The sequence below is a fragment of the Mirounga angustirostris genome, unplaced genomic scaffold (genome assembly GCF_029215605.1).
Source record: "Mirounga angustirostris isolate CCGP_5_RB_7025 unplaced genomic scaffold, mMirAng1.0.hap1 SCAF_3, whole genome shotgun sequence".
NCBI lineage: Eukaryota > Metazoa > Chordata > Mammalia > Carnivora > Phocidae > Mirounga > Mirounga angustirostris.
This window is the reverse complement of record NW_026991711.1, coordinates 72,334,477-72,359,919: the sequence shown is the minus strand read 5'-3', so window position 1 is coordinate 72,359,919 and position 25,443 is coordinate 72,334,477. Positions and strand designations below refer to the sequence as shown.

General features: G+C 42.0%; 1 protein-coding gene across 5 annotated transcripts in view; it reads right to left on the bottom strand.

The window, feature by feature from the left end:
* The window catches only part of FLT1 (fms related receptor tyrosine kinase 1), a 177,613-nt gene that overhangs the window by 114,176 nt on the left and 37,994 nt on the right, over nt 1-25,443 (bottom strand). For all 5 annotated transcript variants that reach the window (XM_064586265.1, XM_045869251.3, XM_064586266.1 and 2 more), the window contains 7 exons: nt 11,989-12,113; nt 8,197-8,359; nt 7,960-8,096; nt 5,305-5,479; nt 4,246-4,363; nt 1,928-2,097; nt 1,368-1,527 (listed from right to left, as the gene is read on the bottom strand). In XM_064586265.1, coding sequence (XP_064442335.1) covers nt 1,368-1,527; nt 1,928-2,097; nt 4,246-4,363; nt 5,305-5,479; nt 7,960-8,096; nt 8,197-8,359; nt 11,989-12,113 — 1,048 coding nt within the window. The remainder of the gene's footprint in view (nt 1-1,367; nt 1,528-1,927; nt 2,098-4,245; nt 4,364-5,304; nt 5,480-7,959; nt 8,097-8,196; nt 8,360-11,988; nt 12,114-25,443) is intronic.

Below are 25,443 nucleotides of genomic sequence, written 5' to 3'. Positions count from 1 at the left end.
CAAATATCCAGGCCTTAAGGGAACAGATCCACAAATATGGGTGCCTACCCCTAAATTAGCAAAATCATACAAAATCTCAGTAGATCTCACTTTCTTTTGGGTTAAGTATCCACAGTGGTAAAGAAGATAGTCAAGATTTGTAATTTCTCCATATTTCTATTCTTAGGAAATGACATTCACATGAGAAATTGGGACATGTGTGGAAACAGCTACTTCTCGGGAACCCCAGGACTCACCAGTAGCTTTCACTATCAGAATGAAAGACTTCAAGCAAAAGATTACAACACAAGATGAAGAGTTGAAATGGCAGGAAGAATCCAGAAAACCAAACAGTCCCTTCTGTTTATGCTAGAATTGTGTCTTACTTTTTATCAAGCTAATTTTGTTTTCGTTTTTGTTTTTTCTTTTAAATAGCAACTTTCCCGACACTCCACAAGTGGAGTTAAAAGCAACAAAGCAAATATTAGGGCATAATGATTGTTCTTGGGCGGTCTCAATAGTATCTGATTGTTGCACTTATCAACTCTATTCCTGTCCTTCAAATTAGCTCTCATGAACTGTCCTTAGCATCATTCCTCTAGACTAAACAAAAATGGGAAAAGAGCAAACAGGACTCAGTCATCAACAGGATGCAAGGAAATGCTGCACAATGACCAGAAGGTAGGGACGTATCCACTCAGCAAATACACAGTAAGCCTCTATCTACCACTGTGTGTGCCTGGCCCTAAAGACACAGAGCTGCTCTCAGTCAGCTCAGGACTTAGAGATAAAACAAATATATGCAACTGTATGCAAACCCAGTAAAGTAACAAGGCGTAAATGAGGCGTGGTTCCTACTGAAGAGGGAGAAAGGAATCTGAATGAGGCAGTCAGGAGAGTTGGCAAAGCTAAGCCTTGGAGGGTAAGGAAGGACTTCTCAGGAGGCAGCAAATGGGTGGAAACGAAGGAAGAGCATGAGCAAAACCTACGACGGGTAGTGATCACCAGAGCAGGGAAGATCTCCTATCATACCCAATGTTCACAAAATGGGAAATGGGAAAGCCACTGTAGCTGAATTAGCCAAAGTCTGGAGGTTCTCAGTTGAAAACAAGACTGGAGTTCCAACTGAGCTTCAAGAAAGGCTCACAAGGTGACCTTGATTCTGTCCCTGTGCTCCTAAAACTATCAACTAAAGAGAAAAATTATGAAATGGTTAGAAACGAGTAAGGAAGAAAAGTAGATATTGCCGACTTTTTCCCATGGGAGGGAAAGCCTTTGCCCCAAATATAACTGCACATCCCATTTGCAAACTTCCATCTGTGTCCCTTAAAGAATCTCGAGTCCAGGTATAGCAAGTATTCGAAAGTTAGAAAACAAACTGTCCTTACCTTGCTTTGGAATGACTGTGGTTACAGGCACGCCAGAACCACGTGACCGTAGGCTGAGGTAAACCATAAATGGTACAAGTCAGGGTCTGTCTGCTGCCCAGGGGGTAGAGAGTTGGGTCTGGAAAGGATGACACGGCCTTTTCATAGATCTGGGGTTTCACTGGAAGGGAGATGAACAGGACAGAAGTCAAGAGCTGTACAGTGACTTTCTCTGGGTCTACAACATGAAGGCCCGCATTCTCCTTGGTTTTGATGTCGGGGAAACCAACACATATCTGTTGTCATTACTGCCTTTTTTAAAAAAATAAATAAAAGTGTTTTGATAACAGTAAAAATTGATTCCATGGTGTGTACGTCATGATTACAATGATAAAAAATCATATTGCTTATGGAAGATAACGAGCAGACATGAAATCGGTATGATGGGGGCGTACATGGTTTTAAAAATCATTACTTAAAAGTGTGTTTTCTCTGATGTTGTTCTATTGACTTTTGGTTTACAAATTTTTCTGAACTGCACCCCTGCCAGAACCAGAAGAAAGTACGAACAGCAAACTTACCATTTACAATCAAAATGGTGGTGAGGTTTTTAAACACGCTGGACTTCTTGATGGCCAGCAAGATCGTGTAATCCCCTGCATCTTCTGCAGCAACATCTTTGATAATTAACGAGTAGCCATGAACCAAATAGCGAGGAGATTTCTCAGTCACAGGGAACCCATCTTTTAACCTGTGGTTAAGAGTGTGATTGGGAAGTCATTCCACACGGCCTCTCAGATATCACTTTAACGCTGTCATTTACATTTGTGAGCTCAAGTTGATACGCTCCAAGCCTTTGGTCCTCCACATTCATTTTACAAATGTAGACACTAACTTTTCAGTAAAGCCAGGTGTGGTTTTTAAATGGAGAAACACTTCACATTTATTGGCAAGGAGGAAGAAGTATGTTGAAGGAAGAAAGAAAAGCGATGGTTTTAAGGTACCCACAAGGATGCTGGTCACCACGTGACTTAAGTATTCACCCAGCAGCACTGGCTGATCCCATCGAGATGTTTTTCAGTTTTCCATGAGGCTTCATTAGCAATACAAGGGCCATTGTAAGTCAGATCAACTAGATCACTTCTCCAGATAAAAATAAAAATAGACTTTCCTATTGTGGTCTCATGTGGAGTTCTTATTAGTTGTATAAATGGTCACACCAGTTGTCCCTTTCATAAGCTACAGTAAAATCAAGATTACCAAGATTTTTCCCCTGTGGAAGAATAGTTAAGGCACAAAACTCACAAACAAAAGGTACAAAACTTAAAAAAAAAATTCTTTTTAACTTTAAATATAGAATCAATGCCTAGATACCTAACGCAGTTGCATACAGAACTGAGATTCAGGAGGCCTGAATGCTTGTCCCAGCTCTGCCACTCTGTGCTGTGCACCTGACTTGTCCGTGTGAGCCTCAGTTTCTCCAAATTTTCTAGAGTTTCTCAAAGATTTAATGCTACAAGTCTGTGATTTCATTAAATCGCACAGTTCTTTAGCTGGGCATTTTTTAATCTGTTAGGAGCTTATTGTGTTCTATATGAAGGTTTAATATTGGAAATGGTGTTAGTTCATATCCATACAAACGTTACATTGTCCTGTAAGCAAATACCCATTACTAATGGGTCTCGGTTCCAAAGCAGTTGAAATAACTATGCTCTATTTTATGACTGCAGATATCATCTTAATTTACTTTATTTCTCATGAACAAGTCAGTGTTTTCAAAGAGGGATCGATTTATTGTGTATGTGTTTTAGGTCCTAGCTGCTTAGTTACTAAAGAAATTAGCACTGTTTAATAGATGGGGATACTCTCAGGCCCTTTTGAAAGAGGGAATGTATAGCCTGGAGTGATTAAATTCCTATTAAGGAATTATGTACACCACAGGAAATTTACTACTGGACCTTTTACACATTATAAAACAAAACAAAAAAATCTCTCTTCTACTGTGATGGCATGAAGGGGCACAGCACAGAGTTTAATTTTCTCTTTAACTCCCTATTAACTATTTGAGGAAACTGCAAATCATATGATATTGAAAGCAAAATAAGGTCTGGTGGAGGTGATTCTACAATGGCACCATTTCTATATTGTACGGGCTGTTTTCCTAATCGGTTTTGTACTGTACTCTTTGTTTAAAATGTAATGGTTTGAGCCAAAGATATTGGCATTTAAAAATGATTTAATAAAATGACTACAGATTATAAACAGATTACATTGTTTTACATCAGGTGTTGTACTAACACAAAAAGAACCTGCTTCAGGAGGTTCTGAATATGCAAACTTCGAGCCAAAAAAAACTTAATTAGTTCAAGTAGGTCCTTTCCTCCACCCCTGCGACTGAATAAGTCTTGTCTCTATTAATGTTTGTTTAATTTTACAACAAGCCTGGAACTTTCATCCCAGCTGTATATAAAAGAATTATTTTCAGATAATAAAAGAATTATTATCTTCATTACAAGGGCCCACTTCTTCAGGGTTAATAGAGCATGTTACATATTCAAGATGCTTCCTACTCATTGCCCAACATACTCCATTCAAAGGTTGTTGACATCATGGGGAGGTTTAGAGATGCAGAAATTTATTCACAGCACGGGAAGGGCTGAACTGAACCGAGCACTCAAAACACCTCAGCTCTTGCCCCATCCTGGGACAGCTTCCTTTTCCCTCCAGCCCAGCCTCTCTGCTTGCTCCCAGCCCCAGAAATCAACACAGTTCTTGGCTTTCCACCACCGTCTGGGGAACTTCTCTTGATATTTTTTCAGGAATTCCAGTCATTGGGCTCCTGCATCTTCCTACTTACAAAGCATATCTTAAACTGATAGGAAAATAATTATGGTCCTACCATAGAACCTCTGGCGAGGGAAATGCCTTCACTTTCACAGATAACCTGTAGGCCCTCTTGCCAGCTGTGGTCTCTAGCACGTGCTGTTTTCGATGCTTCACAGTGATGAATGCTTTATCTTTGAAAGGAGAATGATAAAGAGATTAGGAAAGACCATGTTTATCTAAATAGAACAACACCAACCCAACCCCCTGCCTCCTAGAAGGAGGGTGCAAGCAATAAACAAACAGAGCTGAACTCTGATCAAGCCTACCAGTGAGCCCAAATATCGAGCCCTGAATAAAATAATTCAGAAGCACTCTAACTGGTGAAGTACATTCAAATGAAAGGGTTGCGAGTAAAACGGAAAAACAAAGGCAGAGCCACAGAGAATGGAACATCTCAAATATCCGTATCGCATCACAGAAAAGTAGAGATACTTCTGAAACATGAGTATGTTGGGAGAAAGTTCCTTCAGACACCATAAAACAAATGATCTGATTAAAACAAAAACAAACAAACAAAAAACCCTACTGGAGAAAATCAAAAGAATATCTAAGCCCACTGCCAGGAGTGTTCCAGGTTTCTGCCTCTCGCCGTTTTTCTTTTCAACAGTGAAGATAAATAAGGTTTTTAAGGATTCTAAAGAGGTTTAAGTATTTTCTTTACAGAACTTGCCTATTGGCATTAAGCAACAATATTAGGATTTCATCAGGGTAAAACCAGGGATAAAATCACATCTATTCTAAATAACTTATCCCACCACATTTTTCTCTAGCTCACAGCAGCACCTGAGAAATGAAGGTAAATCTGTCATATTTTTCTGTCTTGTTTGTATGGAATACTAAAAAAAGAATTTAATATGATCTAACTGAATTATTCACCACAATAAGCTGGCAAGGAAAAGATGCTCTAATTCGAAAGTATTAAACAACACTTAATGCGCTTTGCTTTTTGGCAGCGGGAGGAGGGGAATCAAGTTGTATCATTCATGATAGAGTACCTCTTGGCCAAAAAAACATTTTTTATAGAACCCGCCCCAAATCCACGATGATAGAAAGCAGAGCACGAGTGCCTTACCATATACATGCACTGAGGTGTTAACAGATTTGAATGACGGGCCACTCTTCACATGGCAAGTATAAAGTCCTTTGTCTTTGTTCTGTACTTTGTCAATAACAAGAACGCTGTAGAACACAATGGCAATGGAAGTGCGTTGGCCAATACGTTGCCTTATAGACGCTCTCTTCTTTGTCTAGAAAGAAAATGTATAGCAAATGTGGAAGTAGTAATTGTTCATGCTCAAGGTGATAGCATTTCTCAGATTATTATGATGGACATTTTACGCTGAGAAGCAAACCCACCTAACAGCAAGATGTTTAGAAACTCAAACTGTGTCTCAATGCGTTTCAAATATTTGCCATGGGGGCACTCATTTAGCACATCATCTTCTCCAGATGGACTTTCATGTACATTAACTCAGTAGTTTCTCACAACCACCCAATGAGATAGGCAGCATCACTGCCCTTTTACAGATGAAGAGGCTGAAGCGTCAGAGGCCACCGTGGGCAGGAAACTCAGGTCTTTGGAGTATAAATCTAGTGCCTTCCCTCCAGCACACGCCTCTCTAAACAGTAACCAGCTCTCTGGGCATAGACGTGGCTAACTCAGGCAGTCAGTATCTTTGGTATCTGGCTTCATGACATTGTTTCTCTAATAAATCACCGTGTGAATTTTCTCTTGCTTCCTTACTGGAAATGAAGGAAAAAATCATGAGTCCTGGCTACACGGACTAAAGTGTAATCTTGCTTTCATCATTTCACTATTTTGAGCAAGGCTTACCAATTTCTGCTAAATCACACTGAATGGATCTGAGGACATGCAAAGCCATCTACAAGCGTAGCCAACACTCTGATGGTGGTGGTGGTGGGACGTCCTCCTGTGTTTGCCTCAGGGCACACCAGGAGCAGGCCCTGGGGCTCAGCAGTGTAAAGTGGTCACAGTGCCTCCTTCCTGGTTTTGAGAAGATGAGATCACATTGCCTTTTCCTTCCATTGTTCCTTCCCCCTCTCTCATTTTTTTTTTTTTAGCATTACATTTTATAACACATAATATGTTATTTCTCCCTCTCCATCCTTCCCCGTGAGGCATGGAAAAAAGACATTGAAAAGTACGGTACTGGTCTTTGGGTCTTGAAATTAGCTCTCCTCTGTGCCGCGTTTACGAAACTTCTACCACCTGTCCTTACATTGCCCTGCTGGAACAGACACACGGGTAGGCCGTTTTCTTCCTTCTCGGCAGCAACCAGAAAGAAGATGTCAACCACCACCATCAAAAATCAGAGCAGCAGCCCCTTAAATGCCAGCCTGAGGGATTTTCAGCCACTCTCTGTAGGTATTACTTCTGTCTTCTCCCTTGGAGAACTCTTCCCTTCCCAAATTTGAGTAACATTGGTGCTGTTTCTGCCTTTGGAAAAGAGCTGATCCCGGGTTTCAGGTAACTGTTTTGTCTGGCACCGTGGCCACCAGCCACATGTGGGCTGTTAAAATTAAAATAAGAAATTCGGTTCCTTAGTCACAGGAACCACATTCCAGGCCCTCATTAGCCACCTGTGGCTAGTGGTTACTGTATTAGTCAGAAAAGATATTTCAATCACACGAAGTTCTATTGGACAGCGCCATTTTCGAAGGTAACTGGTGGTCAGTAGATGTTTTATCATATCTTGTCATACAGCCACCAACAGGATAAGAGTTTGTTCCCTCCTGGCGTTTACTGAGAATATCTGACTTCTATCAAAACCCAGAAACAATTGCTGCAAGTCATAGCATTGTTATTTAAATGAAACAATATCACTTTCTAGAAAATAGGACTGACGAGTCCTTCCTACAGGGGACTTGTTGCATCTTTTTGTTGCCAAGTTATTCTATTTCCATGGCAATAAATGTTGATGAGAAATAACAGTAGCTTGGGGCTGACGCATTAATCTTAGCATAAAATTTAATCATCGGTAACCTTTGTGATTGCGCAATCTGAATGACCGAACGCACGACTGGGCCTGGGATATGCCCCATCCGTCATACTGCCACCCAGCCAATGGGGGCCGCGGTGACAACAGCTGATCATCGATTCCCCATCTACACGCCTGCAAACGATGACTGTTTGTTTGCAGGGACGTTTGGTCTGAATAAGGAGCCCCGACTCAGTCTTCATTCTTCTCATTTTTCTGAAGGACAGCATTGCTCCTTTGTCACTGAACAAAGGGGATACTGGCCGGCTGGCTTGGAATATCTTTTCCAAACATGCTCCAATCAGGTGCCTCGCTGTCTGCGGGTATCTGACATTAACGCGCTGACAACAGCTTTTTGTTGTTGTTCTTACCACAGATAGGCCCTGCCTGGCATTGAGTGATAAATTTCCCTCTCATCTCTAAATCCCAGAGAACAGTTTCCAAGGATGAAACGATCCCCTTTTCCACCCGGAATCATGCAACAGAAATACCAGCCTATATACTTCAAAACAAAACCTCCAGACATCAAAAGACTGTATCTATGCACACACACTCAGGGAACATCAGACAAGGGAAGCCCCCAAAACACACCCACAGCTTCCTTGTTCACTCGGAACTGCCACGTGAGTCAGAAGATGCTGATTTTGCCCCACCTCAAAAACCCAGCGGCACGTCACTTGCCAGAAAGCAATACTGCCCTCCAGAAGCCAGAGAAAAACGTCACTCACTTCACCAGGGTAACTCCAGGTCATCTGAACCCTCGTGTTCAAATCAGTGGTAGCAGTGCAGTTGAGGGTAAGAGTGCGACCTCGAAGCAACTTGACTGGGCTTGGAGTGCTTATCTGGACGTCTTGGATGGTATTGGCTGCAAGCATAAGAAATGAGATTTTTTTTTTTTTTTTAATCAAGGTTTCCCTGCATTTTGGTGTTTTCGCCTGCGCTCATGCCTTTGGAACATCACTTACTTTGTCGATGGGTGAGATAGTTGGTCTTGTACAAATGCCCGTTGACTGTTGTTTCACAGGTCAGAAGCCCTATTTCTCTGTATGTTGCATTTGCTATTATAAAACCCTTCCTACTGTCCCAGGTTATTCGTTTTCCATCCGGGATCAGGGTATCAAGGGGAAACTGAAAAGAAAAAAAAAAAAAAGATGTTTTAAGAAAATCGTACTAGCACCGTGGCAATACTCTTTCCCTCGTAATTTGTGGAAACACAGTTTTCATTGAAAATGAAAATGGTCCAGGTAAAAACTTTAGTTTGTCATCATGGGCTCTTTAGTTTTCTTTGCGTGGAGCGAGATATACATTATGATGATAAACTACAGTAATTACGATAATTCGTTATCAGCCTCGGCAACAAGCTGCACCCACCCGGGATAGACCTAGCTGTCATGTCAGACTTGCACTGGGAGCCCATATCGCTTGGCCTCTGGGAATCATCCTTGTAACGGACTGGCCTGAGACTCCACAGAGAAACCAACTAGGACTTTTTCCACTGGGGCCGCCAGGTTACCCTCCTGGGCCTCATCATCTGGAGCTTTTAACAAGCCATAACTTGTCCTCCCACTTTTCATGATTTAGTAAAGAGGTGGCTGTCCTCAGAGGACTAAGGAATTCCCAGTCCTTTGAGATTCATAGCATTCACTTGGTGCTCGCTGGGGTTATCATTCTGGGAAGGCTGAGGGCCTCGACTCTGCCTCTGGGAGGGGAAACTCCAGGGAAATGGACAGTGAAGACAGCTGCAAACAGATGTGGAGGCCGGAGATGCTGTCGTGAGTGAAGTGCTCTCACATTCTTAGAAGTATTCCCAGACACATTGAGTCCAAACACAAGAAAGGAATCCATGATTTGATTTTCCCTTATGCCTTCCGCTGGACGCCAAGAATTTTATTTTTAAAGATTACCATATAAACAATCCGCCTTGGGATGAGGCTTTATAAAGGGGATACTGCTCCACTGATTGACCCAGCCAAATTCCCCTGATGCCAGATTGCCAGCCCAATTTCAGAGGCATCTCTGACAACCACTATGACTTATGCCCTGCTGGAAAAGGGGGGAAGAAAAAAATCAGATTACCTTCCCACAACAGATTAAAAAGGAAAGGGCAAACTGCCCTGAAGATGTTTTAGATCTTTTTCATCTTCTAAAAAGTGCACCTTGCATCGCTTATCTGTTTATCATTTATTTATATTGCTTGTTGAAGGAGCTAATCTGGCTGGGATTTGTGACTCCATGGCAGAAATTCCTCTGGGAAACGTCACCAGCGCCCTCTCCCAGTGAGCATGTCTGCGTCTGTGTTACCAGAGTGTCACACGGCTTTGAAATGAGCTGCACCCTGTTTATGAGGAACTTGCAAGCAAGTGAAGGATGCATTTAGTGTTCTAGTAAATCATGATTCTATCTGCAGGCTTAGGAAGGCTTTATCTCCAGTGGGAGGAAAAGAACCTTCTCCTCTAATTTGGTGCAAATTATTAAGGGGAAAGCTCAGACAAATTTAAGTCAGGGATTGAGACCTATGATGCTTTAAACATAGGTGAACACGAGCATGTACTGAATCTAAAAGAAAGGTTCACTGATGGACTTCCTCAGCACAACTGAGAAATACACTAAAGTTTCCTTTAAGGTTTCAGAGGAAGTTTCGCTTACTCTAATCTGCCCTTATGGCCACTAGTAGGATTCTACTGACCAAGAAGCTTTGTTCCGAGCTGCCGAGAGCTAAACTAGCAGAAGCCCATGTAGCTCATCAGCTGTGGTGGTGCCTACGAGTGTCACAGAGAGGCACGCAGAGGGGCAGCCCTGAGAGAAAGGACTGGATAGGGAGGCTGTCTCCAGCTTACACGGCTCTACCAACACTAGCGGGGGAAAGGAGAGGGAGGGGACAGCAGGTTAAAAGGGACAAAAGGAGAAGTGGAGAAGTGGAAAAGATCTTACAACTTTAGGGCGACATACATACATAATAGGTTCGAATAGTTTCCATATATATGTGGCAAACCCAAAGCCCTATTAGAACAGTGTGCTTTTCTCTCTTCCCTCCCTCTCTCTTTCCCTCTCTCTCTCTCTCCCCCTCTCTCTCTTTCTCTCATGTCTGTTATAGATCTTAGGTAGAAAAACAGAGAAAATAAGCTCCCCCCCCTCATATTTTTACATGGGGGAATGTGGGACTGTTTCTTACAACAGACAAATGATCTGCACTAGAACCAAAAGGCAGTCCCGTGGTATGTTCCACGGTCATCACACAGTGATTATTACCTCAGACTAAGAGGAGTGGATACCACGCTTGATAATAAATATCACTTGATAATAAATCAAGTATTGGGTATTAAGCTGTTAGATAAATAATAACAGCTAACCCTTAATGGCGCTCAGCTTGTACAAGGAACTGTTCTAAGGGCTTTTTATGTATCACCTCAGTTACTTCCTAACATCCATGTGAGGTGGGTGCGACCCCATTTCTCCAATGAGGAAACTGAGGTGGAGGGAGTTTTGATAATTTGCCAGTTTGTCCAGCAGGTTAAGTGGTTGAGTGATCAGAATCCAGGCAGCGTGCCACAGGGCTCTGTTCTTAACCACTCTGGTCTTTCTCCTGTGCAAACTAAACCATTAACCAAGGTGGCAAGGGCATGGAAGGAGAGGTCAAGATACAGATTCCAAAGCCCAGTGTGGTCTGGGAGGTCCCCAACTCCCCCAGAATCTCAGTTTTTCCTTCCACCCATTGGTTTAAACTCCTCTGATGCTTCCAGCTCTGAAATACAATGCTTTTATAATTACTGGCAGGGACACATACATATAATGGAAGCTAAAACCTGTCACCGATGGACTATCCTGAGGGCTTAAATCAAATCAATAATGTAGGAAAGTGAATTCAAGGGAATGAGACTGGGAGACACCTCCATCATATTCCAGGACTCTAGTGATACTGGAAATCCCTCCAAGCTTTTCAGACTTGACTACTGCGACCACCAAACGCTTCGTGAGTACCTACAGGGTGATGGTGGTGCTTCGTGCTGCCTTGAGAAAGGCTTAACTTTTCCTCTTAAAGCTCAAAGCTCTCGGGACTCACCACCATTTTCCATTTGGGGAGTGCTTGTCCACCTCTTCACCCTAGTCTGTTCCCAAACTCTTAGCATCGATGAATTAGCTAGAATGTGACATTTTAGCTTTTATCTTTATTAGATTCCATCCCAAATCTTTTTCTTTCTCCACATGCATGGTTTACAACTTGATATGAAGGAAAAAATGTCGTGTGTAGCTTTCTTGCCCCCACTCCCTTTTTTTCCCTTTCCCTAAGCAGCTAGGTTTGGCTGCCCAGCAGGACTTAAGCTTTTTGTTCCTAGGAACTTCACAACCCAAACTAAAGGTAGTGGGTCCACACGCACCTGTCTCACAGTTCTGTCCTTAGCAAAAATCTAGAGTAACCACTCTCTGCCAAGCTATTACTTTGTATAAGCAACAGAATTGGTTTTTCTCACATTTGCAAACACTTGGATTTGTGGCAATATATGAACATTTGCACGATTTTCGTTCTTTCATTATATTCACACAGATTTATGCCCACCACATTGTCATGATATTTCATTTAAGTACATGCCTGGGTATGACTTCTAGCACTTATCCTTTATAGTAAAAGGACATTCCAGAAAAGTCCACTGAGCAGCCCAAATGTGTGAGAAAATCATTCCAGAGAGATAAAAGGACTTGAAATTCATTGTGCTCACTTGCAGTAAAGATTTTCTGAGAGAAGCATTGCTCGGTTTTACCTTTTTTAAAGTCACAGTGATGTTAGGTGACGTGACCCGGCAGGGGATGACGATCTCCCTTCCTTCAGTCATATATATAATTTCGGGTATTTCACTGTGCATCTCTAAGAAAGGTCTACCTGTATCTGAATGAGAAGAAAATGAAAAATACATAATATATATATATATGTATATATATATATATGAATGGTTGTATCAACAACATCTAGACACCGTAGCTGGGTGAGGCGGGATGGTCACTGACACGAGTCCCTCTTAATATAATCCATAAGTTCACATTCTTGTCTCTGAATTTGGCCCTTTTTGTTTTTACCCAGAAACAGAATGCTTCTGTAATAAACCAAATTCCTTAAAGAGGTCTTGACCTTGGGTCAGATTGCCCCTGATGCCCTAAAATGCCATTGTGATGTGTGGGGTGGGTGGGGGTGGGGTGGGTTTAGGTCACTATTGCAAAAAGCCATAAAAGCACAGGGAGAAAGAAAGAAGAATATTCTGCATACACTTCTTACCACAGCTATGCTAAATGCCTCAGGAAGCGCCCTCCAGAGCCTTTGTAAGGAGTCAAAGGGCCCTGGGTGCAATGGTCAGCTGACCTTGGAGCAGACAGAGGTAATGCAGAGGTGTCAGTTTGGAGAGAGGATTAGCATTTGAATGACAGAAGCCTGACTTAAAGGTTTTCTAGACCTTTCCCAGCAGACTAATAATGAGTGAGAAGCTCTGAGCTGCTCGGGGCCAGGGGAAAGCCCGGACAAGCGGTGTTGAGGACTGCATTGATTTCCTAGGCAGATTAGATTTCTTTAGTATGTGCTAGGTATCTCCTAATAGCACAGTATGTCCCAGTGCATGCAGAGAGGGCTGGAAGACGCTTTAAATAATCACCAAGATACCACCCTTCAGAAGAATGGCATCTGGCTAAGTCTCAGAGGCCAAAAGGATTCAAACCACCTGTTCAACTTCTCTGTGGTTCCTCTGTGGCCCAGAAGGAGCATCAGATCCTTTAGGAACATTCGAACAGCCTCCAATGCCCTCACCCTCAGGGACCCACTGACATCTCATGATCTCTTCAGGAGTCACTGTGTTCCCATCTTCTGCCCTTGGCTTCAGCCTTAGACACCCAGATGGAAAGTATGGTGTTAACTCCCTCCAACTGGACCTGAAAGATCCAACGAGTTCCCCCCACCTGCTTGCTGTACTTTAAGGAAGCTCGCTCTGGACGCTGAATGGAGAATGGAGACACACAGCAGTAAGTAGGCAGTGGTTGCCTGGACTAGATGGTGGCTATGAAGTTGTTGTGGGTTGAACTGTGTCCCCCCACCCAAAACCAAAATGTGGAAGTTCCTCACTTCAGAATGTGACCTCATTTGGGTCAAATGGAGTCATTGCTTCTGGAATTATCAGTTAAGTAGGGTGGGTTCCTACTCCAGTATGACTGGTGCCTTTTTAGGAAGATGGCCCCAAGGAGACGGACGTGGGGAATGTGGGGGGAGAAGCCACATGAATACACGGGGAGAGACTGAGTGATGAGGTGCAAGTTGGGGGCTGCCTAGGATTGCCAGCAACCACCACAGGTAGGAAGAGACATAGAAGGAGCCCCCTCCCTACAGGTTTCAGAGGTAGCATGGTCCCACTGACACGCTGATTTCAACCTCTAGTTTCTAGAATGTGAGACAATAAATTCCTGTAGTTTTAATTAAAAAAAAAAAGTAACATTGGTGTAGCCTGCTTAAGATGGAATCATTTGACACACGCTAGACACAGAATTCCTCCTTGTCCTCTGGGAAGCCTTGCTAGGCCAGCCCCTTCCTTATACCCTTTCTCCGCCCCAGCCCACCTTAGGGGCCCTCCCCAAATCCCCAACATTCTCCAATAACCACACTTCACACACTCTACACTCAATGGGCAGGTTACTTCTCTGGCTACAAACTGGCTGATGAATTCCTACAGGAGAGGAAACAGATTGTATGCATCTCAGTCTGACGTGTAGTCAGTGAATGAATGAATGACCTAACAAAATGGATGAAGGGCTATCCAACAACTCTGTCCTTTTACAGATAAGACAGAGGTGTAAATATGTGAAGTGAGGTGAGCAGAGCCAGGCCTGGAGGCCAGTATCTCCTGACCTTCCCCTGTACCACCCTCAGGGCTGGAACTCCCCCTACCCCCCCACCCAGCCCCACAAGGGCTGTAGCCAGCAACTGCTCTTCAGAGACTCAGCCTGATTATCACACACACACACAGTGGGGAAAGGATGTGCCCTGTCATACTGTCTAGTATTAGAGGAATTCTGAGAAGAGGACAATCACCCAGGGGCAGGGCTGTGAGGGTAGGCTTGGGGACAGGGCGGTTACAAAGGCTGAGTCAGAGGGCATCAGCAGATGGTGGGCGTTCAGAGCTCACACTTTACAAACTGGGTTGGAATCCTGGCTCTCCCCCTTACTGGTTGTGAAACCTCAGGCAAATCATTTTACTCTCTGTGCTTCATTTGCAAAATCTACTTCAAAGGGCTATTATGAGGGTTACATGAAGGAATATATGTAAAGTGGTTAGAATGGTACCTGGCAGACAGTTAATACTGGATATGTGCTGGCTCTTACTTTTCTTATTTTTATGAGAGATTTGAACTTATGGAGAGAGGGGGTTGGGATATATGAAAATCACTAATTATACCCATGATCTTAACTATAAAAGGTATAAAAAAAAATTAACTATAAAAGGTATAACTATATATTCGTCTATGGCATAGAAAAAAATACACTAAAATGTTTGAGTAGTGGCTTTGTTGTTATTTTCTCATCTACCTTTTTATATATTTGTCAGATTTTCTAGAATGATCATGTATTATTTTATAATAACATTTTGAATTATTAAATTTAAGTCTCAAATTATAAAGCAGCATCCATTTTTACTTGAGGGAAACTATCAATTCTGCCATTTTATTTACTTTAGTTTTACCCAATAGACATTAATACTGCACAGTTAATAGTTATATGTCTATTAGGAGAGCTCAGTGGGTATAGCAACATATGCAGAGAGGAAAAGTTAATTATACAGAGACAAAGATTCACTTATCAGCACAAAATTCCTCCCTTAAATAAAGTTGCTGAGCTAGACATTCAGGCAGAAACTATTGGGATTTGATCATTCCTTTCCTTCCTCCTGTGAGTCTATATTTTTGTCTTCTTTGTGAGTCCCAAGGTAAACACAAACACCAGGAAATGGTTTAATTCATGTAACTAAACTGTAAATCCTTCACATTTAATTTACTGTCTCCTTAAGCAACTATTTGCAACAAAGGGCACTGGCATAAAAAGTTGGGGCAGGAAATAGTAAACATCAATGCAGTCATATCTAGGCTAATGAATTCCCATCCCAAATGAAAACAGAAGAGGTGAACTCCATGTGCCTTTGAATGTTTCCTTTCCCTTTGTCACTTTGGATCCCCCCAACACTTGAATTTGACTACAACTATTGGCCTCGACAAGCCAATACCAATATCAGCCCTGGGCCCACTGCACTTCTGTTCGGAACTTCAGTGAATTGTGTCCATCCCAATACAATTCAAGGTACATCATTTGTATCAAGTCAGCAGTTGGTTAAAATCCACTGTGTTTGCAAATGAGGTTATGACTGTGGATACACACACACACACACACACACACACTATGCTCTGGGCTTATTAATAGTATACTTCCTCTACAATTTGCTTCAAGGAAGGGCTAAGAATGAACTTGCCTGACATATTATAATACAAACATTTTTTGTTTTGTAGGACCATAGATACAGAAGAGGTCACGGTTCCATTAATATCACCAGTAAAACCACTTACTACTCCCCTAGGACACATTTGTCTTTGTCACAAAATTAAAAATGACTTCTGAACCCAGCCAGCACTGCAGAGTGGTTTCCTGAGACCAAATTGGCTGGTTGTTGAGCGAGGAAGATTGTCGGCACACTCACAGCGCAGACACACTGTCACCAGGGCCTCGTGCCAACACCCAGCTAGGCAGAGGTCACGCCACCCTCCCCTCTCTGAACTCCTAGAGCTCAGAGCAGTGCAGGAAACTGGCCCAGAATGTGAGGTGCTCTCCTCTAATGGCAGGATCGGGGCTAGCCTCCTCTAGGACAACAAGGGGGCTCAGACTCAGGGAAAGATCAAACAGGGACATCACTGGCTGTGAAACCTCAGGCAAATCATTTCACTCTCTGTGCTCTGAGTGGTATTACATCTGTTTTTTTAAATGTGTTTTTTCCTTTTGAAATCTGTACTTACTCTGGCACAGTAAGCCCCACAGACACAGGGGTCCCAGCATGCCATCCTCATTCCATGCCATTTCCCACCAGCATCACTTGGGGGTTCTTCCGCGGCGTTCGGGGCAAGTGAACGACCCAAAGAATTCGGGGAAGCTTTTCTGACTTGAAGAGGAGGTCAAGAGTAAACATCTTTTTCCTAAAACCTTCGTAGTCCTCTGATTTTAATAAAATTTTCCCTGATTTCCTTTTCAATTTCAGTTTCTTACCTCTAAGTTCTGGTCATGACGACTCCTCGTTATTTTAGCGGAGGATGTGATTTTAATTTATTGAGGATGAAGTGAAGAGGATGAACCAATCCCATGAAAGGGTTCTAATCTAGACCCAAGAGTTTTCACGTCACACAGGTTTTCGTGTTGGGGACCATACTTAGTGCTCAAGGAGAGTTGGTTGATTGGTAAAATATTTCATTTGAAAGATGAAGGGGGGTAAAAAGGAAAAGGGGTAATGTCTTCACTCATTTACAGGGCCCATCAAAGTCTATGAAAATTCAAAGCAGAGCTTTGGAGCAACCATAAGAAAGCTGAAGTAGCTATGCTAATATTCGATAAAATAGACTCTAAAACAAGAAATGTTACTAGAGATAAAGAGGGACATTTTATAATAAGAATAGGGTCAATCCATCAGGAAGATATAATAATTATAAACATCTGCAACTAACAACAGAGTAACAAAATACATGAGGCAAAAACTGAGAGAAATGACAGAAATAGACCATTCAACAATCATAGATGAAGACTGCAATATCCCAACTTCAATAGAACAACTAGACAGAGAATCAAAAAGGAAATGGAGAGCTTGAACAACACTAATAACCAGAGAGGCCCAAGAGACACCTAAAAGAGACCCCAGCCATCACAGCTGGCTATATATTCTTCTCAAGTGTACGTGGAGCATTCTCTAGGATAAACTGTATGCTAGGCCATGAAACAAACATCAACAAATTTAAAAGGACAGAAATAATACAAAGAGTATTCTCTGACTACGGTAGAATGAAAACCAAAATCAGTAACAGCAAGAAACTTGGGAAGCCCACATATTAAACAACACCCTCCTAACTAGTGAATCAAACAAAGAAGAAATCAAAAGGGAAATGAGAAAATAGATGAATGAAGATGAAGATGTCATATTCCAAAACTTATGGGATGGAGCTAACATTTATAGCTGTCTGGAGGGAAATTTATAGCTGTATGCCTCCACTGAGAAAAGAGAGAGACCTCAAGTCAATAACCCACTCTTCCACCTTAAAACTCTAGGGAAAGAGCAGCAAACTTAACCTAGAGGAAGCAGAAGGGAGGAAAGAATAATGATTAGAGTAGAAATGGATGAAGTAGAGAACAGAAAAACAATAGAGAAAAATCTGTGAAACCAAGAGCTAGTTCTTTGAAAAGATGAACAAATTGGATGGGGCTCCTGGGTGGCTCAGTCAGTTAAGACCTTCAGCCCAGGTCATGATCCTGGGGTCCTGGGATCGAGCCCGCATCGTGCTCCCTGCTCAGCGAGGAGTATGCTTCTCCCTCTCCTTCTGCCCTCTTGTGCCCCTCCCTCTTCTTCTCTCCGCCCCTTCCCCCCCCCCCCCGCCCCGGCTCGTGCTCGCTTGCTCTTTCGTGTTTTCTCTCTCAAATAAATAAATAAAATCTTAGAAAAAAAAAAAAAGATTAACAAATTGGAAAACATTTAAACAGACAGGCCAAGACAAGAAAAAAAGAGAGAAGACAAATTAATAAATCAGAGAGGAAACAGGAGACATTACTACCAGCATTACTAAAATAAAAAGCATTATAAAGGAATATTGTTAATTGTGTGCCAGTAAGTTAAATAACCTGAAATGGACAGGTTCCTAGAAAAACATAAACTACTGAAACTAACCCAGCAAGAAACAGACAACCCAAATAGACCTATAAGTAAAGAGATTGAATTAGTAACCAAAACACTACCCACAAAGAAAAGCCCAGGCCCAGATGGCAAGTGAATTCTATCAAACATTTAAATAACTAATACCAATTCTTCAAAAACTGTTCTAAAACAGAAGGGAAAACTTCCCAATTCATTCTGAGGGCAGTCTGATACCAAAACCAAAGACATTACAAGGAAACCACAGATCAATATCTTTTGTGAATGTGGATACCATAAAGCTCAACAAAACACTAGCAAACTGAATATATATAAAAAGAATGATACACCATGACTGAGTGGGATTTGTTCCAGGAATGCAAGATTGGTTTAACATCCAAAAATCAATGTCATTAATATACCATATCAATAGAATAAAAATCAAAAAGCATACGATCATTTCAGTAGATGCAGTAAAAGCATTTGACAGAATCCAAACCCCTTTCAAGATAAAAACACTCAACAAACCAGTAATAGAAGGGAACTTCTTCAACCTGTTAAGAAAATCTACAAAAAAACAAAAAACAAAAACAAAAAAAACCCTAACAGCTAATGTCATACTAATGACGAAATACTGGATGCCTTCTCTTTAAGATTAGGAACAAGCCAAGGTCGTCCACTCTCACTACTTCTATTCAACATTATATTAGAGGCGCCATGGCTATCGTGAATAATGCAATAAACATTCTAGCCAGCACAATTGGGCAAGAAAAAGAAATAAGAGGTAAGATTTTCTCTATTTTCAGATGACATAATCTTGTATATAGAAAATCCTAAGGAATTCACCAAAAAAAAAAAAAAAAACTATTAGAACTAGTAAATAAGTTCAACAAGATTGCAGGGTCCAAAAACAATATACAAAAGCAAATTATATTCCTATATACTTGCATGAGCAATCTGAAAATGAAATTAAGAAAACAATTCCATTTATAACAGCCATCAAAAAGAAAAAAGTACTTAGGAATATATTTAACACAAGAAGTATAAAACTACACTTCTCAATTTCAAGTTACCACAAAAACTATAAGCAACAGTGATTAAGACAGTGTGGTACTAGCGTAAGGACAGACACATAGATCAATGGAGTAGAACTAAGAATCCAGAGTCTAAGCCCATGAGTCTACGGTCAGTTGATTTTTGACAAGGTGCCAAGATCATTCGATGGGGAAAGAATAGGCTTTTCGACAAATGGTGCTGGAGTAACTTCACATGCAAAAGAATCAAGCTGGACCTTTCTATCACACCATACACAAACACTAACTCAAAATGGATCAAAGACCTAAATGTAAGAATTAAAATTATAAAACTCTCAAAAGAAGCCCTTGAGGTGAATCTTCGTGATCTCGGATGTGGCACTGGATTCTTACTATGATACAAGTAACAAAAGAAAAAAATAGATCCACTGGAATTCATCAAAATTTAAAACTTTTGTGCTTCAAAGAATACTATCAAAGAAAGTGAGAAGAACCCACAGAATGAGGGAAATATTTGCAAATTATATATCTGATAAGGGGCCTGTATCTAGAATATCTAGTATATATTTATACAAATCTAGAATACATTAAAATCTAGACATATATATATCTGTAACGTGTCACTACACTCTATCTCTAGATGATATTAAATTTTAAATATATAATTATATAAAATATATTAATATATAATATTAATAAAAAATTGAGGAACTCTTACAACTCATAATAAAGACAAATAGCCCAATTAAAAACTGGAAAAATGCTCTGAATAGACCTTTCTCCACAGAAGATACACAAATGGCCAAAAAGTGCATGACTAGATGCTCAACATCATGAGTCATCAGGGAAATACAAATCCACACTAGAACGAGATACTGCTTCACATCCAATTGGATGGCTGTAATAATAAATAAAAACCTACAATAACAAGTACTGGCAAGGATTTGGAAAAATTGGAACCCTCATACACTGTTGATAGGAATGTAAAATGGTGAAACCACTTTGGAAAACAGTCTGGCATTTCTTCAAATGGTTAAACATTGAGTTACCATAGGACCCAGCAAATTCCTCCACTAGGTATCTACCCAAGAAAATGAAAACTTGGGCGCCTGGTGGCTCAGTTGGTTAAGCGACTGCCTTCGGCTCAGGTCACGATCCTGGAGTCCCGGGATCGAGTCCTGCATCGGGCTCCCTGCTCAGCAGGGGATCTGCTTCTCCCTCCGCCCTCTTCCCTCTCGTGCTCTCTGTCTCTCATTCTCTCTCTCTCAAATAAATAAATAAAATCTTTAAAAAAAAAAAAGAAAAGAAAATGAAAACTTACGTCCACACAAAAACTTGTATATGAATGTCATAGCCAAAACATGGGAACAACTCAAATGTCCATCTACTGATAAATGGGTAGCTAAAATGTGGTAGATCCATACAGTGGAATATCATCCAGCAACAAAAAGAGATGAAATGCTCATACGTGGTACAATACAACATGGATAAGCTTTAAAACATGCTGAGTGAAAAAAGCCATCAATATATTTATATATTTAATAATAAAATACCACATATTTGATTCTATTTCTATGAAATATCCGGAATAGGCAAATCTGTAGGGACAGAAAATATATTAGTGGTGGCTTCAGGCTGGGAGCTAAGGATGGAGAAAGGGTGATAGCTAAAGTGTACGGGGGTTCTTCTTGAGATAATGAAATGTTCTAAAACTGACGGTGCTGATGGCTGCATATATCTGTCAATATGCTGAAAACTATTAACTGGTACACTTTTAAATGGGTGAATTGTTGTATCTCAAAAGCATACTTTGAAAACATCAGAACTTGGGGCTCTTTCTTAAAAACAGTGACGCACTGTTTTTTGAGCTGGAATAGTTCCTGGAGATCATCCAGTGCAAACTCTTCACGTTATGGGTCCTTGCAACCTTTTTCTCCCACTCCCCTTTGCATCCGGGTGGGCTACTCATGAAAAATGCAATTTTCCCCTGTGACAAAGTCATCCTGACTGCAAATATGTCCTTCCGTTCCTCTTAGCCCCTGCTCAGCGGGGAGCACAGTGAAACATCTCTGCCTTCATTTAAAGAAGCCTCTTGACTAACATGTCTGAGGATGATAGGCCATACAGAGTATTCAGTTAGGTATTTCCTAGCAAGTTATCCTGATTTTCCAAATGAATATCATAAAACCTCAGTGGTAGTTTACCACCAACCCTAATTATAGATTAAATCTATAATCACAGTTACCAATAGTGGTGGCTCCGTATTTGGATTCAAAAGTGAGAAAAATCCTGGGGTGGCTGACCTGGGAATATCAGCTTCCAGCTTCTTTCATCTAGATAGATACTGTACAGAAATATTTCTGTTCAAGCAAGGCAAAGAGAGAAAGGTCATCATGTCGCAGACTCAAGATGCTATCCCCAAATTAAAAATTTTAAAAATGTATTATTTGTGTGGTACAAAATAAGAAATGCCTCTTTTGGGAGAAGCTCTTTCCTGACTACCTTTCTTCAGAAGAGAAACGTGTAGTTTTGCCTTGTCTCACTTTGAAGCCCGACTGGCCCAGTTACAACAGCTAATTGAATAGCAAGGGAGGAGAAAAGGACAAAAGTTAGAAAGGAGAGCAGAAAACACAGACGACAGTCCACCCTCACTCCTTCCTCTTGCATCTTTTATGAACTTGCTCCTTGAAACATGGGCAGCTAGCGGCAGATCAGGGTAATCAACCATCTCAGCCCCGTGTCCAGCCCAGGCTGGGCACGTGGGAGACAGTCAGCTGATGTTTATGGAGAAGATATCAGGTGAAGCAAGAAAAAAGGTGAAATCGGAATGTATTAAACACCCAGCGCTGTGCATAAATCATAGTCCGTGAACTCAAGGTCTTTCTACTACAGTTCGGCTCTCTGCTCAGCACACATTCCTCCCCCACACAGAAATTTTCAGATTGATCAGAGGAAAAAGTATGAAATGTTGCCTTAAAGGAGAAGAGGAACATCATTTTTTTTAACAATTATAGCTAAGATCTAAATAAGTTAGTTGAAGATCTAAATAAGAGTGGAGTGCTGAGTAGATGGTAAGCTTGACTAGGACTATAAGATCCAGAAAAGCAGAGGTCTCAGGCGTTCCGCGTGCCCTGGAACCTCGCTGACTGGGTGTTCACGCAAAGCTGCTTAGTTGAATGACCTGTTAGCTCTTCATCTTGATCATCTGAAGCATCTCAAAAAGAAAAGAAAAAGAGAAAGACAGGAAGGAAGGTAAGGAGGAAGAGAGGAAGAGTGGAAAGGAAGGAAGAAGGATGGATGGATGGATGGATGGATGGATGGAAAGGAGGAAAGATGGATGGATGGAAAGGTGGAAAGATGGAAGGATGGATGGATGGATGGAAAGACAAAAGGAAGGCAAGATGGAGGGAAGGAAGGAAAGAAGGAAGGAAGGACAGACAGTAGGAAGGAAGGAAGGAAGGAAATGAAGCACAAATGAAGGAGAAAGGAGAGGAAGATGCAAGGAGCTCTGAAGGACTATTGTAACTTTCTTCTACTGCCAAGATTTTGGCCATGTCCCAAGTCCTATTATTTCCAGTTCTGCCTCTGAATCATGAAACTGTAAAACTGTTAAGAGGCTTTTATGATATCCTAACACTGTCTCTCATCTTACAGAAGAGGAAACTGAGGCCCAGAGAGAAGGAGCACAGGAATAATATGAACGGTTGAGCCAAAACTGAATTCAGGTTTCCTGATTCTAGACCATTCTCTCTCTACCACACTGACATCTGGCCCTGACCCTCCTGAATGACTCGGGAGCAACACCACCTTCAAATATCCACCCCAATGGGAGAAATGGGGGCACAGACACAGGGGTAGCATGGTCCTTCTGACAGAACTTAGAAATCCAAAGCACAGACTGACAAGTAATTCTCACGACTGCAATCAAGCTTAGCTCTCTCTGCTATCAGTGCCAGTGATCCCTTGGTGGTCTCTGTGATAGCCCCCTCCTGCCCGAGAACAGCCAAACCAGAGAAGGTCCTGTTTTATGGAGACTAGAGATGGAATTCCTTCCAAGGGTACAGTCGGCAAGTACAGGGGGCGCTTGGTCACCCCCTCCCCAGCTGGGACTCGGGTTCTCCTAGAGAGCATCTATCACGCAAACATTCCTTCCAGAGTCATGAGGAGTCTGGAGCCAGGGTTCCGTTCAGGTCCTGCACTGACAACTTGTGCCACCATGGGACTCCCTGGGGCTCAGAGTCCTCACCCAGAAAGGGTGGCAAGCGCTTTTCCTATTCCCAAACTTACGATTTGTCATTCATTCACTTGGAATGTTCACACTGGGCATGGCACGCGGACATCCCTCTGGGGGCCGGGCAAGGAAGGCAAATGAGGGGAGTAACAGGATGAGAGATGGTGAGAAAGCTGACCGTTGAGAGTGTGGGGACCAGGTCTGGAAGAGGCAATCCTTGCTTGCGGCAGCCGGCTGTTGCCAAGTGGAATAGGGGCCAATATGGCTAATTTCCAGTTTTTAAAGATAAGTAGGGAATCAGGTTTTTATGTGAACTCCTCCAATTATTAAATATTGGCAGCCAAAAGCACTCTGCCTGCCAATCAAAACGTATGTCAGCTGAATCTGGCCCACACACTTCCAGTGTGCAATCCTGCTCCACGCTCCACCTTCCCCCACTCTGTTTCATACGGCACATAAAGCTCCCAGGCGGCTGGGGCAGAAGCCCCGGCAAAGCCACGTTGGAAAGAGCGGGGGCTTTGGAGTCACCCAGATCAGGGTCCAAAGCTTGACTTGGTAACTTACAGAGTATGCAACCTTGAGCACAGTATCGGATTTCGCCAACTTTTCTGTAAAAGGAGACTTACAATGGAATTTATTCCATTGCGTTGTTAGCATGAAATGAGATGATATGTGTAATGAATCTGAGCCAGATATCAATAAATAATAGTGACACACACCAAGTCCTCAATGAATCCCAACAAGGGGACAACCCTGAGGCATCATCTCATCCAGACCCACCAAGTGAGCACCTGTCCTGTGTTGGAATACCTGGACACATGGGGAATTCACCAGGTCCCAAGACAGTTTGTTTTGGATAGCTTTAGACATTAGAAAGTGTTTCCTTCTGTCAAACTGAAATGCCTGTCTTGACTTCTTTCATTCTTAGATGGCACTTCTGCCATCTAGGTTCATAAAGACGAAGAAGCTTAGTCTCTTCTTCATATAAGAAAACTTTGAAAGAGACTATTCTATAGTGTCTCCTTTTTTCCCCACCCAATTCTTTACTTCTTTAAACATTTCAGTTCCTTTCTTTGGTTGTTCCTTGCCAATGGTGATAATAAAGTCATCCAATTATTTGATGCTCACAACCCTATGAGGCAGGTGCCCATTTTACAGATGGTGAAAATGAAGTTTAGAGGGGTTGAGCAATTTGCTTGGAATTCCTGTTTTCATTGTCCATCTTGAAGTGTAAACGAAATGGTAAGACACGCACCACCTTTATCCTGAATGCGACGTATTTATTAATGCAGTCCAAGATTGGATTCTTTGCCTTGTCCAATGTGGAGTCTCTGTCCGTCTCACTCAGTCACAGCCTCCCCTGGACGGTCCCAGGGCAGTTAGTGGGTTTTGAAAGCCAAATGTAGTCCTTTACACTTATTCTTGTCAAATCTCATTTTGTTAATCCCAGTTCACTGTTTAAGTCAGTTGGAAATTTTTAGGATCGTGATTCTGCCACAGGATAGACGAGTTTTGCCCCCAGATTTTGCTCATTTGCTCAGTGTGTCCTCAATTTCCTCAGCAAAGTCCAGGAGATGAGGTGAGGCTAATGTAACTGAAAAATCCCATCTTTCCTTCCTTCTCTTTCTTTCTTTTTTTCTTTCCTTCCTTCCTTCCTTCCTTCCTTCCTTTCATTTAGCAAACACTCTTGAGCACCTCCTATGTATGGGACCCTGTGCTGGGTGCTGGAGCTAGAACAGTCAGTCCTGGTCCTCCCAGAGCCTGGGAGAGGTGAGTTCTATGTGAAAGGGGGAGGGCAGCAGAAGAAGCACCAAACCTAGTTTGGGGGAGCCTGGGGAGGTACCCAGAAGGGATGATGTTTAACTTGAGACCTGAAAAGTAAGAGTAAGCTGATGAAGAAGAGCTGGAGGGAGGTGTGGGGAGGGGGAAAGTGTCCCAGGCAGAGCGTCCTGGTCTATATTCCTCTTACTGCTCTTTCCCATAGTGCTTTGCAATTGGCTCATTGTAACAGATTTCATTTGCTCGAACAATTGCAGGCCCCTTGAGAGT